Below are 12,400 nucleotides of genomic sequence, written 5' to 3'. Positions count from 1 at the left end.
CAAGATGTATCTGTGCTTTGGACCAAGGCTGTTTCCATACAGGTGGTTTGTGCTAACTCTGCAAGGTCTGTGGTCACTTGTAAATTCGGGTTCACTCCTGAAGTAAGGATTACAGGGCTGCGATTTCAGTGATTTGGCATCTAAGGGGACTCAGAGCCTCACACCCACAGCAGGGTTCTGTGCCAGAGGCAGGAGAGGACAATGTGGGCAGGGGAGATGTGCAGGACACCTCAGAGTGGGACTCGTTGAAGCCCATTTGCACCAGCTGGTCAGGAGGGCTGAGTGTCCCCATAGCATGCTGTCATCTGGCTGTCAGCTCAGTTCTCAGACAGGAACACTTCCCTGGAATTGAGGCTTCATCCAAGTCTTGGGGTTTTTCCCTTTCTTTTTTTTCCTCTCCCACCTTGTAGTGGGAAAGAGCATGGGAGAGCCAACCAGCCACAAGTTCAGTAATATTAGGAGATGAGTGGCCAGGCCAGAGCTGTAGCAGGACTGGTCAGGCTGCACCCTGCATGGTGGGATGGTGCTCTGGCTGTGGGATTGCCTGGATTACAGTACCTGGTCTGACACTTGGAAATTTTGTAAAACTTAAGCATTTGGTGCCTGAGGAGAAGGCAGAGAAGGTGGGGATGTGGGCATGTGAGACAGATAGACCTGGTGTGCTTAAGCACTGCATAATTGCTGCAGCTGCTTCAGAGAAACTGATTCCTCCCAAATTCCCAGCAACAAAATTAATTGAGCCTACATCTGGGATGAGTATGAAAAACCTCCTTCCAGTTGCATATATTCACAGCTCAGGATGCTTTAGTGATATCAAACCACGCACACGTGCACATGGGTGGCTGGCAGCACTGCTTTGCCCGGGGCCACCAGAAGCCACCTGGTAGGGGAGGTGGGTCAGAAAGGTTGAGGGTTGAGCTGTGCCTTGGGCCAAGGCACGACAGCTCCAGGACCTCAGTGAAGCCTAAGTGTTGGGATGAGGTGCCCAGCTTCCTTTGTATGTGTGTCCCATTTAAACAGATTTATGCTGTGGACTAATAAAAAAAGATGTATATATTTTTAAAACGCTTTGCATATTCCTGCCTTTATAAGTGTATATTCTTACCTGTGTAACCATCTATAAAGTAGACACGTAAAAATTTGTCAACCTGATTACTGTGGAGAGCCTGGAATTCAACTACTGAGGACTTTTCTTCAACAGGCTTTCCCATCCCTGAAGACCTGAGGCCATTTTAAGCATGTTTATTGTCATGTTGGTGAAGCAGTTCTGGGAGGAGCTCAGATGTATTTGGCAGTTCAATACAGCAGGAAATTGAAATAAGGAGGAAAAAAACCCAAACAAACCACTTTGATGTCAGGGCTATACCACTAATAATTCTTAAAATACAGGGGAAGGAGAGATTGTGTCCACAGCAAATGGTAAATTATTGCATGTGTTACTCCTATTTTTTGTTATATTTTATGTCCTTAGGTTGGCTGAGGTAGCTTTATCAAGAGATTACTGCTCTTTACCTTTTTTCCCCCTTACTAGTGCAATTCTCCAGCTAAGCTCAAGATAACAGATGTAGAAACTTTTTTTTACTACTTACTGCTACAGTAGTTCAGCAAAGGATTCAGATTCTTTCTAAATCAGCCTGGTATTTGAAAAATAACTTCTAGAAACACAAATGCACACTTAAATTCAAATTTGGAGGAATTTTTTTTGTTTTGGTTTGGTTTTTTGGTTGACTTCAATAATTTGAAGCAAAGGTCAGCTGGAACCTGTCCCCAAGGCTGCCAACTATTTGCTGGTGGCAAGGTCTGGCTGGGCACCTCATTTACAGCTTAGGCTTCAGTAGCAAGAGGGTCCTTTGCCTTAAGGCAAAGTTAATGTTGGCTTCATCTAGTGAACATTCTGAAAGGAAACCTTCCTGGTGGAAATTCTTCCATGTTATATGGAATATTTCTCAATCACTTGTATGACTTTGTGATGGTAAGTAGTTGTTGTGACTCTCACTTTTGCATTAAAAAAGACAAATACCTTGTGAAATAAAGTCTCCAGGTAGCTTCTGGTGATGAATTTATAAACAGGAGAACAAGGTGCTCATGTAGGACATAACAAACAGGCCTCTTCTCCTTTCTCCTCCTGCAGACACTTTCACTTGAACTCAAAAGGACAGAACCAGGAAAAAAAAAATCCAATTCAGTTTATTGGTATTTCAGTCTGTAAATAAGGCATCTATGTTTAGCTATAAAAATAGGAAAAAATACTTTATTAAAAATGATACAGTATAATTATGAATTAAGTCCACAATACATAATAGCTTTTCATGCCAGCTTGCAAAATGAACTTTTCATAAAACTCTTGGCTGTCCTAGAAAGTTTGGTAGGGTGGGAATGCTTAAAAATACGATTCTGAAGTTAAAAACAAATAGAAACCAGTTGAAGTTAGTGAGGAAGTGTGCCTGTTTTCTGCAGAGGTGTCTTGGGTAAGCCTCAGCCCAGCAGACCTGAAAGATAAAAGGCAAGAGATGGGGGTGTAAGTAAGTAGTGTGTCACCTTGCTTGTGTTTATTTGTGTCTCTTCTTCCTGTTGGTGAGTTCTTAGAAATACAGAAATGGTTAAGACTGTGGTGATGCAAGGTAAACAAGTGCTGTTTCACAGCCTGCACTTCCTGCAGGCCTGCGCTCCTCGCCTCTTTGGAAGATGAGAAGTCTTAAAGGTAGCAAGAACAAGAGCTGCTTGATTTCTGAAAAACAGGATCTCCATGCACTTCAGCCATGGCTCATGTTTAGCAGTAAATAACTAAGCTCTTGTTTTGGGGCACGTCTAAGATTCTACCCCTTCTCCTTTCCAGGAAGGAGGCAGCAGGGTTGTGTCAGTGTTTACTGAGAGCTGCACAGGGGTGGGCGGCAGAACAAGAGGCGACTGCCTGGGTGCTGCTGGAAACCTCTGGTGGGAAGGCTCAGTTACAGCTCTGAAGCTGTTTCTTAGCTATTGTTTGTACTTTCTTAGTCACATTTCAGGACTGAATTAGGAGTGAGACATCAAGCTCCATTTGAGCTGTGGGGAGCTACCTAGAAGTAAGTTACCAGAGTTCTAAATATGAATTTAAGAGATGTAAATTACCTCAGAAATAAAAATAAACTTTCTACTTTGACTGGTTTTGCATTAGAGGACTTAAAAAGCCTTGTTGTTTGTTTTTTGGTTTGTTTTTTTTTTTTTAATTAAGTTGGTGAGGCAATTAGGGCTGAATTTAAAAGGAGAATTTATGAAGCTACTGTTCATTAAAGATTTAATTAAAAACATTAATATGGTACTTTTTTTTCCCCCCAAAATACATGCATCAACACCAACTGCAACAGTTCTATCTGCAACCAGTGCAAGAAACAATGAACTACAGCCACAGAAAGCCTTGGGGCTTGAATTCCATGTCAGTGGCTGCTTACTGACAGCCAGGAAAACCAACCCCCATGATGCAGGAACCCCCAGCACTGGAGTGTAGCACAGACATAAAAAAAAAGGCCAAAAAAGCCAAATCCAAACACTTGGCTCCTGAAGGAGTTTCCTGGCAATTGTTGCTGTTGTGGGTGCCTCACAACATCCCCAAGCAGTCCATTCCTCTGCCATGCAGCTGCCCTTGGTGGCCCACTTGATAGCCTGGGATGTTTGCTCACTGCTGAAGCCAGCGTGCCCAGCTGCACCCCAAGGGAGAGATCCTCCTCTTTTTTTTTTTTTTAGGCACCCCTTTTCAGACATCATAATTTTGTACTGCCAACCTTCAACACATTTCTACCATGGAAATGTCATGCTGCCATATATGCCTCTAACTCAAAAACTGTCATTTTCCTCATCACCTACAGCCACAAAAACCGTTTCATTAGCCTTGTCTGTATGCAGGGAAACCCACTGGCTACCAAAGCTTCCACCCCAAAGCCTCGGGGTGCCTACATGTGGCTTTTGTCAGCACAGCTCCCCACTGCCAGTACGTAGTGAGATGCTGACCCTCAGTGTGAGAGCAGAAGCTGCTGTGTCTCCCCTGCCTGCACCCAGACCTCACCTGCTTCAAAATAAAGCACAAATTGGCAGCCTTTGTGCCTCACTGTACAACAGCCTGGTGTGAACACTGTGGTTTGAGATGTGCAGTTCTCTGACAAAGTGGATACCAATCTGCCACTCCCAGTGTCCAGGTAGCTGGGAAATGAGTGGGTCACTGGGTAGTCAGAGGCAGAGACCTTCCCAGTCTTAAGATTTCTCCTCTTCCCAACAATACTTTGATAGTCTGTGAGCAGAGCTCTACAGCAGAAATTGCTCAGCTTCCTCCCAGCAGTGGCATCTGTTTTAACCAAGTGTTTGGGTATTTTTAGGTGTACAGGTTGAACATTTTTGTCGGAGGTGAACCACTGACAGCTGAGAGGTTTAATTGCTGTGCAACAATACTTGTAATGGGAGGGAGAGGAGCCATTAGCTGCTGCTTCAGTTAGAAAACACTTGGGTGGCTGAGGCACTCCAAGCATCATTTGCACAGCTGCAAAAATCCAAGGTGGAGCTCTCAGGGGGGCCAAACCTTGCTCCTGAGCTGTTCCCCAGCTTTGCCTGCACAGGAGGTATGGGCTTCCTACAGTTGCAGATTCACAGACCCTGAAAAGCTAAATCCTGAGCAATGCAGTGCTTGAAGTGTTGTATCAGGACATATATACAGTATATTCTGTATATTATTATTAAATAATAGTGCCATCTCTTAAATATTAGTGCAATGGCCTGATAGACAGCCCATGCTACAAGGTCAGGTTACGTTATCATACGGGTCCTTTCCAGCTCTGAAAATTACAGTGTGAGCATCTTCCTTCTGTTGTAGGCAGGTGGTTATTCTGAAATCATACTGAGCTTCTTTCAGTAATAGGAGACAACATTATTATTTTAAAGGATGCAATTCAGTGCTGAGAATGCAAAGTATGTTTTTGAAAACTGTGGTATTTATCTTGGTGACTCCTTCAGAAACGATGCTAAAAGCCTTTTAACTCATGCTGTCTATAAGAGAATTCAGCTGCTAGCAGGATCATGATTTTTTTCTGCTTTTTTTATGATGATGACTAATTAAAATTCACTTTAAAACCCAGAATTTTTCTTAGTGTCAAATGAGTTTTCCATGAAAAACAGACTCTCAACACACCAGAACGTAGCTGGATTTAAACACATCTTCCCCTCACCCCTTCCTTTTCCCCTTTTCCTCTTTCTTTCTTTCTTTCTTTCTTTCTTTCTTTCTTTCTTTCTTTCTTTCTTTCTTTCTTTCTTTTCTTTCTTTCTTTCTTTCTTTCTTTCTTTCTTTCTTTCTTTCTTTCTTTCTTTCTTTCTTTCTTTCTTTCTTTCTTTCTTTCTTTCTTTTCTTTCTTTCTTTCTTTCTTTCTTTCTTTCTTTCTTTCTTTCTTTCTTTCCTTCCTTCCTTCCTTCCTTCCTTCCTTCCTTCCTTCCTTCCTTCCTTCCTTCCTTCCTTCCTTCCTTCCTTCCTTCCTTCCTTCCTTCCTTCCTTCCTTCCTTCCTCCTCTTTCCTTCCTCCTTCCTCTCTTTCTTCCTCTCTTTTCTTCCTCTCTTTCTTCCTCTCTTTCTTCCTCTCTTTCTTCCTTCTCTTCTCTCTTTCTTCCTCTCTTTCTTCTCTCTTTCTTCCTTCCTTCCTCTCTTTCTTCCTCTCTTTCTTCCTCTCTTTCTTCCTCTCTTTCTTCCTCTCTTTCTTCCTCTCTTTCTTCCTCTCTTTCTTCCTCTCTTTCTTCCTCTCTTTCTTCCTTCCTTCCTCTCTTTCTTCCTCTCTTTCTTCCTTCCTCTCTTTCTTCCTTCCTCTCTTTCTTCCTCTCTTTCTCTCTTCCTCTCTTTCTCTCTTTCCTTTCTCTCTTTCTCTCTTTCTCTCTTTCCTTTCTCTCTTTCTTTCTCTTTCTTTCTTCTTTCTTTCTTTCTTTCTTTCTTTCTTTCTTTCTCTCTTTCTCTCTTTCTCTCTTTCTCTCTTTCTCTCTTTCTCTTTTCTTTCTTCTTTCTTTCTTTCTTTCTTTCTTTCTTTCTTTCTTTCTTTCTTTCTTTCTTTCTTTCTTTCTTTCTTTCTTTCTTTCTTTCTTCTTTCTTTCTTCTTCTTTCTTCTTTTCCCTTCCTTCCTTCCTTCCTTCCTTCCTTCCTTCCTTCCTTCCTTCCTTCCTTCCTTCCTTCCTTCCTTCCTTCCTTCCTTCCTTCCTTCCTTCCTTCCTTCCTTCCTTCCTTCCTTCCTTCCTCTCTTTCTTCCTCTCTTTCTTCCTCTCTTTCTTCCTCTCTTTCTTCCTCTCTTTCTTCCTCTCTTTCTTCCTCTCTTTCTTCCTCTCTTTCTTCCTCTCTTTCTTCCTCTCTTTCTTCCTTCCTTCCTCTCTTTCTTCCTCTCTTTCTTCCTCTCTTTCTTCCTCTCTTTCTTCCTCTCTTTCTTCCTCTCTTTCTTCCTCTCTTTCTTCCTCTCTTTCTTCCTCTCTTTCTTCCTCTCTTTCTTCCTTCCTTCCTCTCTTTCTTCCTCTCTTTCTTCCTCTCTTTCTTCCTTCCTCTCTTTCTTCCTTCCTCTCTTTCTTCCTCTCTTTCTCTCTTCCTCTCTTTCTCTCTTTCCTTTCTCTCTTTCTCTCTTTCTCTCTTTCCTTTCTCTCTTTCTTTCTCTTTCTTTCTTTCTTTCTTTCTTTCTTTCTTTCTTTCTTTCTTTCTTTCTTTCTTTCTTTCTTTCTTTCTTTCTTTCTTTCTTTCTTTCTTTCTTTCTTTCTTTCTTTCTCTCTTTCTCTCTTTCTCTCTTTCTCTCTTTCTCTCTTTTTCTCTTTCTCTCTTTCTTTCTTTCTTTCTTTCTTTCTTTCTTTCTTTCTTTCTCTCTTTCTCTCTTTCTCTCTTTCTCTCTTTCTCTCTTTCTCTCTTTCTTTCTTTCTTTCTTTCTTTCTTTCTTTCTTTCTTTCTTTCTTTCTTTCTTTTCTTTCTCTCTTTCTTTCTCTCTTTCTCTCTTTCTCTCTTTCTCTCTTTCTCTCTTTCTCTCTTTCTTTCTTTCTTTCTTTCTTTCTTTCTTTCTTTCTTTCTTTCTTTCTTTCTTTCTCTCTTTCTTTCTTTCTTTCTTTCTTTCTTTCTTTCTTTCTTTCTTTCTTTCTTTCTTTCTTTCTCTCTTTCTCTCTTTCTCTCTTTCTCTCTTTCTCTCTTTCTCTCTTTCTCTCTTTCTCTCTTTCTCTCTTTCTCTTTCTCTCTTTCTCTCTTTCTTTCCTTTTCTTTCTTTCTTTCTGTCTTTCCCTCCATATAGCACACAGTAACAACAGAATTAAAAATTGCAGTGAAAGTAACATGAGTTTTCAAAACAAATCCTATGAAGTTTATAAGTTTGTCAGGGTTTCATTGTTTTGGTTGTTTCTTCCACACAGGTTAAAATAAATGATGTAATTTTAAAATATGTGGGTTTTAAATTAAAGTTAAGCTCCCAAAAAGTAACTTACAAGGCTATAGGAACAACTGTAACTATGTAGCAGTAGTGTAATCCAAATAGCAATGCTCCAAATATAATTAGTATGGTGTTGAAGGAAACATTACGTAAATAAGTTTTATGATTTATTACAGAAAAAAACTGTAGCCTTTCTGATGAAACAGAAAAAATTCTGCTTCCTTAGAAGGAAAATACTATTGGGAGCAATGAAACTAACCTACCCTAAATCAAAAGACTAACACCCAGAGATTATCCAGACCAAAAAGTACCTACGGTAAAATCTGAGTTCTAGAAGTTCCCACTTTGCTAAGAGTTGCATTTCCCCCTTCCCATCCAATTTAATTTTTTTTTTTTTCCAAATTCTGTCATGTAAACCTCTCTGTGCTGTGGATTGCTTGTCCTAATTTTTTAAAGTCTTAAAAAAAAAAAACCAACACAACCAAACCACAAAAAGCTCCAACAATTTAAAACCCCAAAATGTTCCAAACACTTTCTTCTTCCTTTTTTCTTGAAGTGTTTGCCAGATTCAACCCACATCTGCAAATAGTTTTAGTCCTCCTTTCCTCTCCCTCCTCTCCCTCTATATATAGGATATAGAAAAAATACCTACTTGTGCTCATTTCTCTTTATCCATCCAGGTTTTTACTTGATTCCATCTGTGTCCTGTTTGAGATCTGCATCCCATTTTTTCCCCTGAAATATGCAACTGCAGTTACCAGTGGCTTATGTTCCAAGATACAATAGCACATTAGGTTAGTGTTCTCTACATAATTTTTAAAAGATGAGGCATGATTGATTTCTTGCCCCTTCCCCACTTCCCCACACCAAAAAAAAAAAAAAAAAAAAAAAGTTGATCATGAAAGAGAGCTTTTGAACAATAGAGTCAAATATGGAATATGATGTCACTTCTACCTTTGATCAACACTGATTCTATAATTGAATTAAAAAAAAAAAAGTTTATTTCCACCCTATCTCCATACATCCATCCTTCTGTAGCTAAAATCTCCCATTTATAGTGAACTGTTCTTTAGTTTTCTTAAATCAATTGTATGATATTCCAGGCAGCTCTTTCAGGCTAAATTCCAACTCCAGAGAAACACCATTGCTTTAAACAGCTGCAAATAGATTTTTAGCACTCATTTTGCAATAATTTTTTTTAATCTCATCCTTCTCTTCTGAGTGTTCTCAAGTTAAAAAAGTATCCTCTGCAGCACAATTAACATGTAATGAACATAAAGAAGGAAGCTTCTGCCAGTCAAGCAGTACAGTCTCTGAATGATCTTTTCCTCTTCTGCATCATTTTGGTACTTCTGCCCAACTTCATAAAAGCATGGTTGCTTCCAGATAAAATAGATTGGTAATAAGAAAATCCCTGTGGACCATGTAAAGTCTGTTCACATTAGCAAGGGTGCTTCCCTTAAAACAGAAATTGAAATTTTCTTTTCTGAACCTTCTTAAAACTACCATGCAGAGACAGCACTGTGATTGTCCTGGAACTTGCCAGTAGCTACCCAGATAACCTTACAATTACAATCTTGAGCTACCAAGTTTGTCTACTACAAAGGAAATCCTGTTAAACCAAACACAGTTATGACTAAAGGCTTAACCAAGTATGGATTTTATTCTTTTTGGTTAAACATTTAACTAAATTCTACAGCTAAAAAGCCTATGGAAATAGTATGATTTAAATATCTGAAAGTTCTAAGACCATTAATTTTCTCTTAATGCTAGGTGTGCTGCTGGACTGATTTTCCTACACTGAATGTCTTTTGTTATCATGTTAGTAGAACCCTGGTTATCACTAGTTTGCAAGTTAGAAAACCTCAGGCTATGGTTGAAATAGCTCATTTAGTTAGAAAACACAGTTTGATTATTTGATACTTTTACTGAAAACCTCAATCTGAGCTTGTGAGTTCTCCCTCTTTTTCTGAAACAGGTAAAAGAAAGGCAAAAAACAAACCACACAGCCCTTTCCCTTATTTCCAAAGGACTGACAAAAAAACAGTGGCCAAAGAAAAAAAGCAAAATTAGTCCAAGAGAAGCCACAGCTTGCTAGAGACTACTGGTAGCATGAATCAGTCCTGCTAGACATGGAGGGCAGTGATTAGGGCTCAGGCAGACTGATTTCACCATCTCACATGTGAGTGAGTGGTCATGGAGCAGCAGGAAAGATAAACGACTTTAAAAATAGGGGGGAAAAATCACAGACTGGTAGGGGGACTTAAATCTGATAAATGTCAGCAAAAAGTTCAGAGGAATTCTCAACATCAAGCTCGTGTTAAAACATTAATGCTGTTAAAGAACAGATTTCCGTTTTCGCTGAAAAAGGAACACAAAATCTTCTGATAAGAAAGCTATGAAATGTCACTAAGAATAACTTCTGCTGTTTTATTGTAGCTTCAAAGCACTTTCTTCATTTAGTTTAGATTTAAGTGAGACTCAGGTCCAGCTAACAGTCTTTTTCCAATTGCATGGATTATTATTTTTTTTAATTCATAAGTCAATGCCTTATTTGAAACAGCAGCAAACAAACCCAACAGCTGAAATGAGACTGCTGGTGGATTTCTCTGCTAGAGCTGCCAAATATTCCCCTCAGACTTCCTTTTCTCTTGGCACAGTACCTGTGCTCGCAGAAACTGCACCTCTTCTGTTAGCAGATGCTTCTCTTTGAAGAGTTGATTCTGTTTGTTAAGCAACTCCACTAACTGCTGGGCAGTGGCCTGGCAGTGCTTGTCAAGCTGCTTTAACCTGAAAAAAAAACAGATAAAAGAGTTGCAGAGCATCTGAAGTTGGAGTTCATGGTAAATGCTTTGATGTTTGCACTGGCAGGTACAGCTCCCAGATGACAGAGCTCAGTCTGGTGGCTGGGCTGAGACTGAAGTACTACACTTCAGCTGGACACTCAATACATTCTATCTTCACACTTCAAAGGAGCACTTTTAGAGGTCTGCACTTCTAATTTAGAAGCCTTATCATGACATGACAGTGAATTTGCTTTGCCATCAAGTGACATCAGTGAAGACTGCAGGACTGCATCCTGAAATCTCCAGCTATGCAAGCTGCATGCTCTGTACCTGCTTCAATAACATCTTCCTGAAAGACACACACTAGCCCAGATTATCATAGTATCACAGAATGTTAGAGATTGGAAGGGACTTCCAGACATCATCTAGTCCAACCCCCCTACCAGAGCAGGATCACCCAGGGCAAGCCACATAGAAACACATCCAGGAGGGTTTTGAAGGTCTCCAGAGGAGACTCCACAACATCTCTGGGTAGCCTGTGCCAGTGCTCTCTCACACTCACAGTAAAGAAATTTCTCCTTGTGTTGAGCTGGAACTTATGTTCTATCTTAAACTCATCGTTCCTTGTCCTATTACTGGGCACCACCAAAAAGAGATTGGCCCCTTCCTCTTGACACCCACCCCTCTGATATTTAGGACATTAGTAAGATCCCCTCTCAGGCTTCTTTTCTCAAGGCCAAAAAGCCCCAGTTCTCTCAGTCTTTCTTCAGGGTAGAGATGATTAAGTTCCTTAAATCATCCTTTTAGCTCTCCACTGGTCTCTTTCCAGTAGATCCCTAGAACCAGGGAGCCCAAAACTGGACTATTACAAATCCAACTATCTTAATCCCTGACAAACTGCATCTAAAGTTAGAAAAAAAAAAAACCCAAAACCAAACCCCCCCCCATGTTTCTGTTTGCAGCTCTTTACAGCCTGGTCAATGTCCAACATTTGTTCCAGATCACAACATTTATTTCAAGAAAGCTTAATGTTAATTAAGCATGTAAGCATAGATCTTTCAGTAGGGTAACAAGGATTCCTGGGGAAGAATATAAGAAGCCCATCATGTTAAAGCTTCTCCTCATCAGGGGCTGCAAAACAGAGGGAACAAGCTGGCAGGTACTGGAAGGACCACACAGAGGTCTTTTGCTTATACATGAAAAAACAAGAGCTTGAGTTGGAAAAACACTGCTATAGAAAGGGCACCCCAACCTTTACTTCTTTAATCACAAAATCTGGTATGGCTTATTATGTCCCAGCAACTATATTATTCCTGCCATGAACAATTTAGAACGTCTGCTTGGGACCTGTAGCAAGGGACATAAACACAAGCTGGAAATGGTCTTTTAACATTAAATTATTTCAGTCTTTAAATAGAAACATCTTTAATTAGAAGTCCTTTTGGACATCCTAGAATCTTCTTGTCTTTAATTAATCACAGTAGTCTAGAGAAAACCTACACATCTAAACACTCTGCACTTAAGGAGTGCGGTGGTTTTGTCAATATTAGTTCTAGATCTCAACTTTGCAATTGCTTTTATAAACTATTTCTTGCTCCAACATACTGAAATACAGCTTTCTACTTTCAGCTCCATGTGATAGTTATGACTTGTACAGCTGCCATAGCTAAGCTAATCACTCTGAATATTCACATTTTTCATCAGGATTGTTCAAGTAACTGCATTGGTAACCACCCTGAAATTTCTTGATAAAAAGCTAGTAAAATCTATCTGAAGCAAAACTGCTAAAATTGATGTCAAAATTGTTATATATTTACTAATCTCTTATCAGCCAACTATCCTCCTTGAAATCAATCTGCAACAATCATACCGCAAACACTGAATGCCTATATTTCATAGTGTCCTGTTACTCCTCTAATGTACCCTTGCAAAAGGGATTTGCGAAGCTGCAGGATGAGAACTAAACTAAATGCAGGTAGCTGCAAATGGTGTAAACATCTGATGAAACAAACAAACCCATCCCTCTGATAGCACAGGGTGTCCTACTATAAACACACTTAGGTGCTCTGTGTCTAATTTCATACTCTTTATACCTTTCAGGCTATACCAGGTTGGTTACAGGAGCTGCTTATGCTTCAATTATTTACTCGAGATGATGTCCGGGGTGTTGAATTTCAAAGAAAAGTAAAACAAAACCATTCCACACAAAAACTTGCCTTTGTTCTTT

General features: G+C 39.9%; 1 protein-coding gene across 1 annotated transcript in view; it reads right to left on the bottom strand.

The window, feature by feature from the left end:
- Positions 1-2,167: 2,167 nt before the first annotated feature.
- SDCCAG8 (serologically defined colon cancer antigen 8) overlaps positions 2,168-12,400 on the bottom strand; it is a 103,305-nt gene continuing 93,072 nt past the window's right edge. Inside the window, exons 17-19 of the mRNA XM_030447220.1 lie at positions 10,051-10,177; positions 8,040-8,122; positions 2,168-2,489 (exon numbers count right to left, since the gene is read on the bottom strand). Coding sequence (XP_030303080.1) covers positions 8,072-8,122; positions 10,051-10,177 — 178 coding nt within the window. The 3' untranslated portion in view covers positions 2,168-2,489; positions 8,040-8,071. The remainder of the gene's footprint in view (positions 2,490-8,039; positions 8,123-10,050; positions 10,178-12,400) is intronic.

Source organism: Calypte anna, chromosome 3 (assembly GCF_003957555.1).
Source record: "Calypte anna isolate BGI_N300 chromosome 3, bCalAnn1_v1.p, whole genome shotgun sequence".
Lineage (NCBI taxonomy): Eukaryota > Metazoa > Chordata > Aves > Apodiformes > Trochilidae > Calypte > Calypte anna.
Note: the sequence above shows the minus strand (reverse complement) of the source record. Positions and strands in the feature narration are given on the sequence as shown.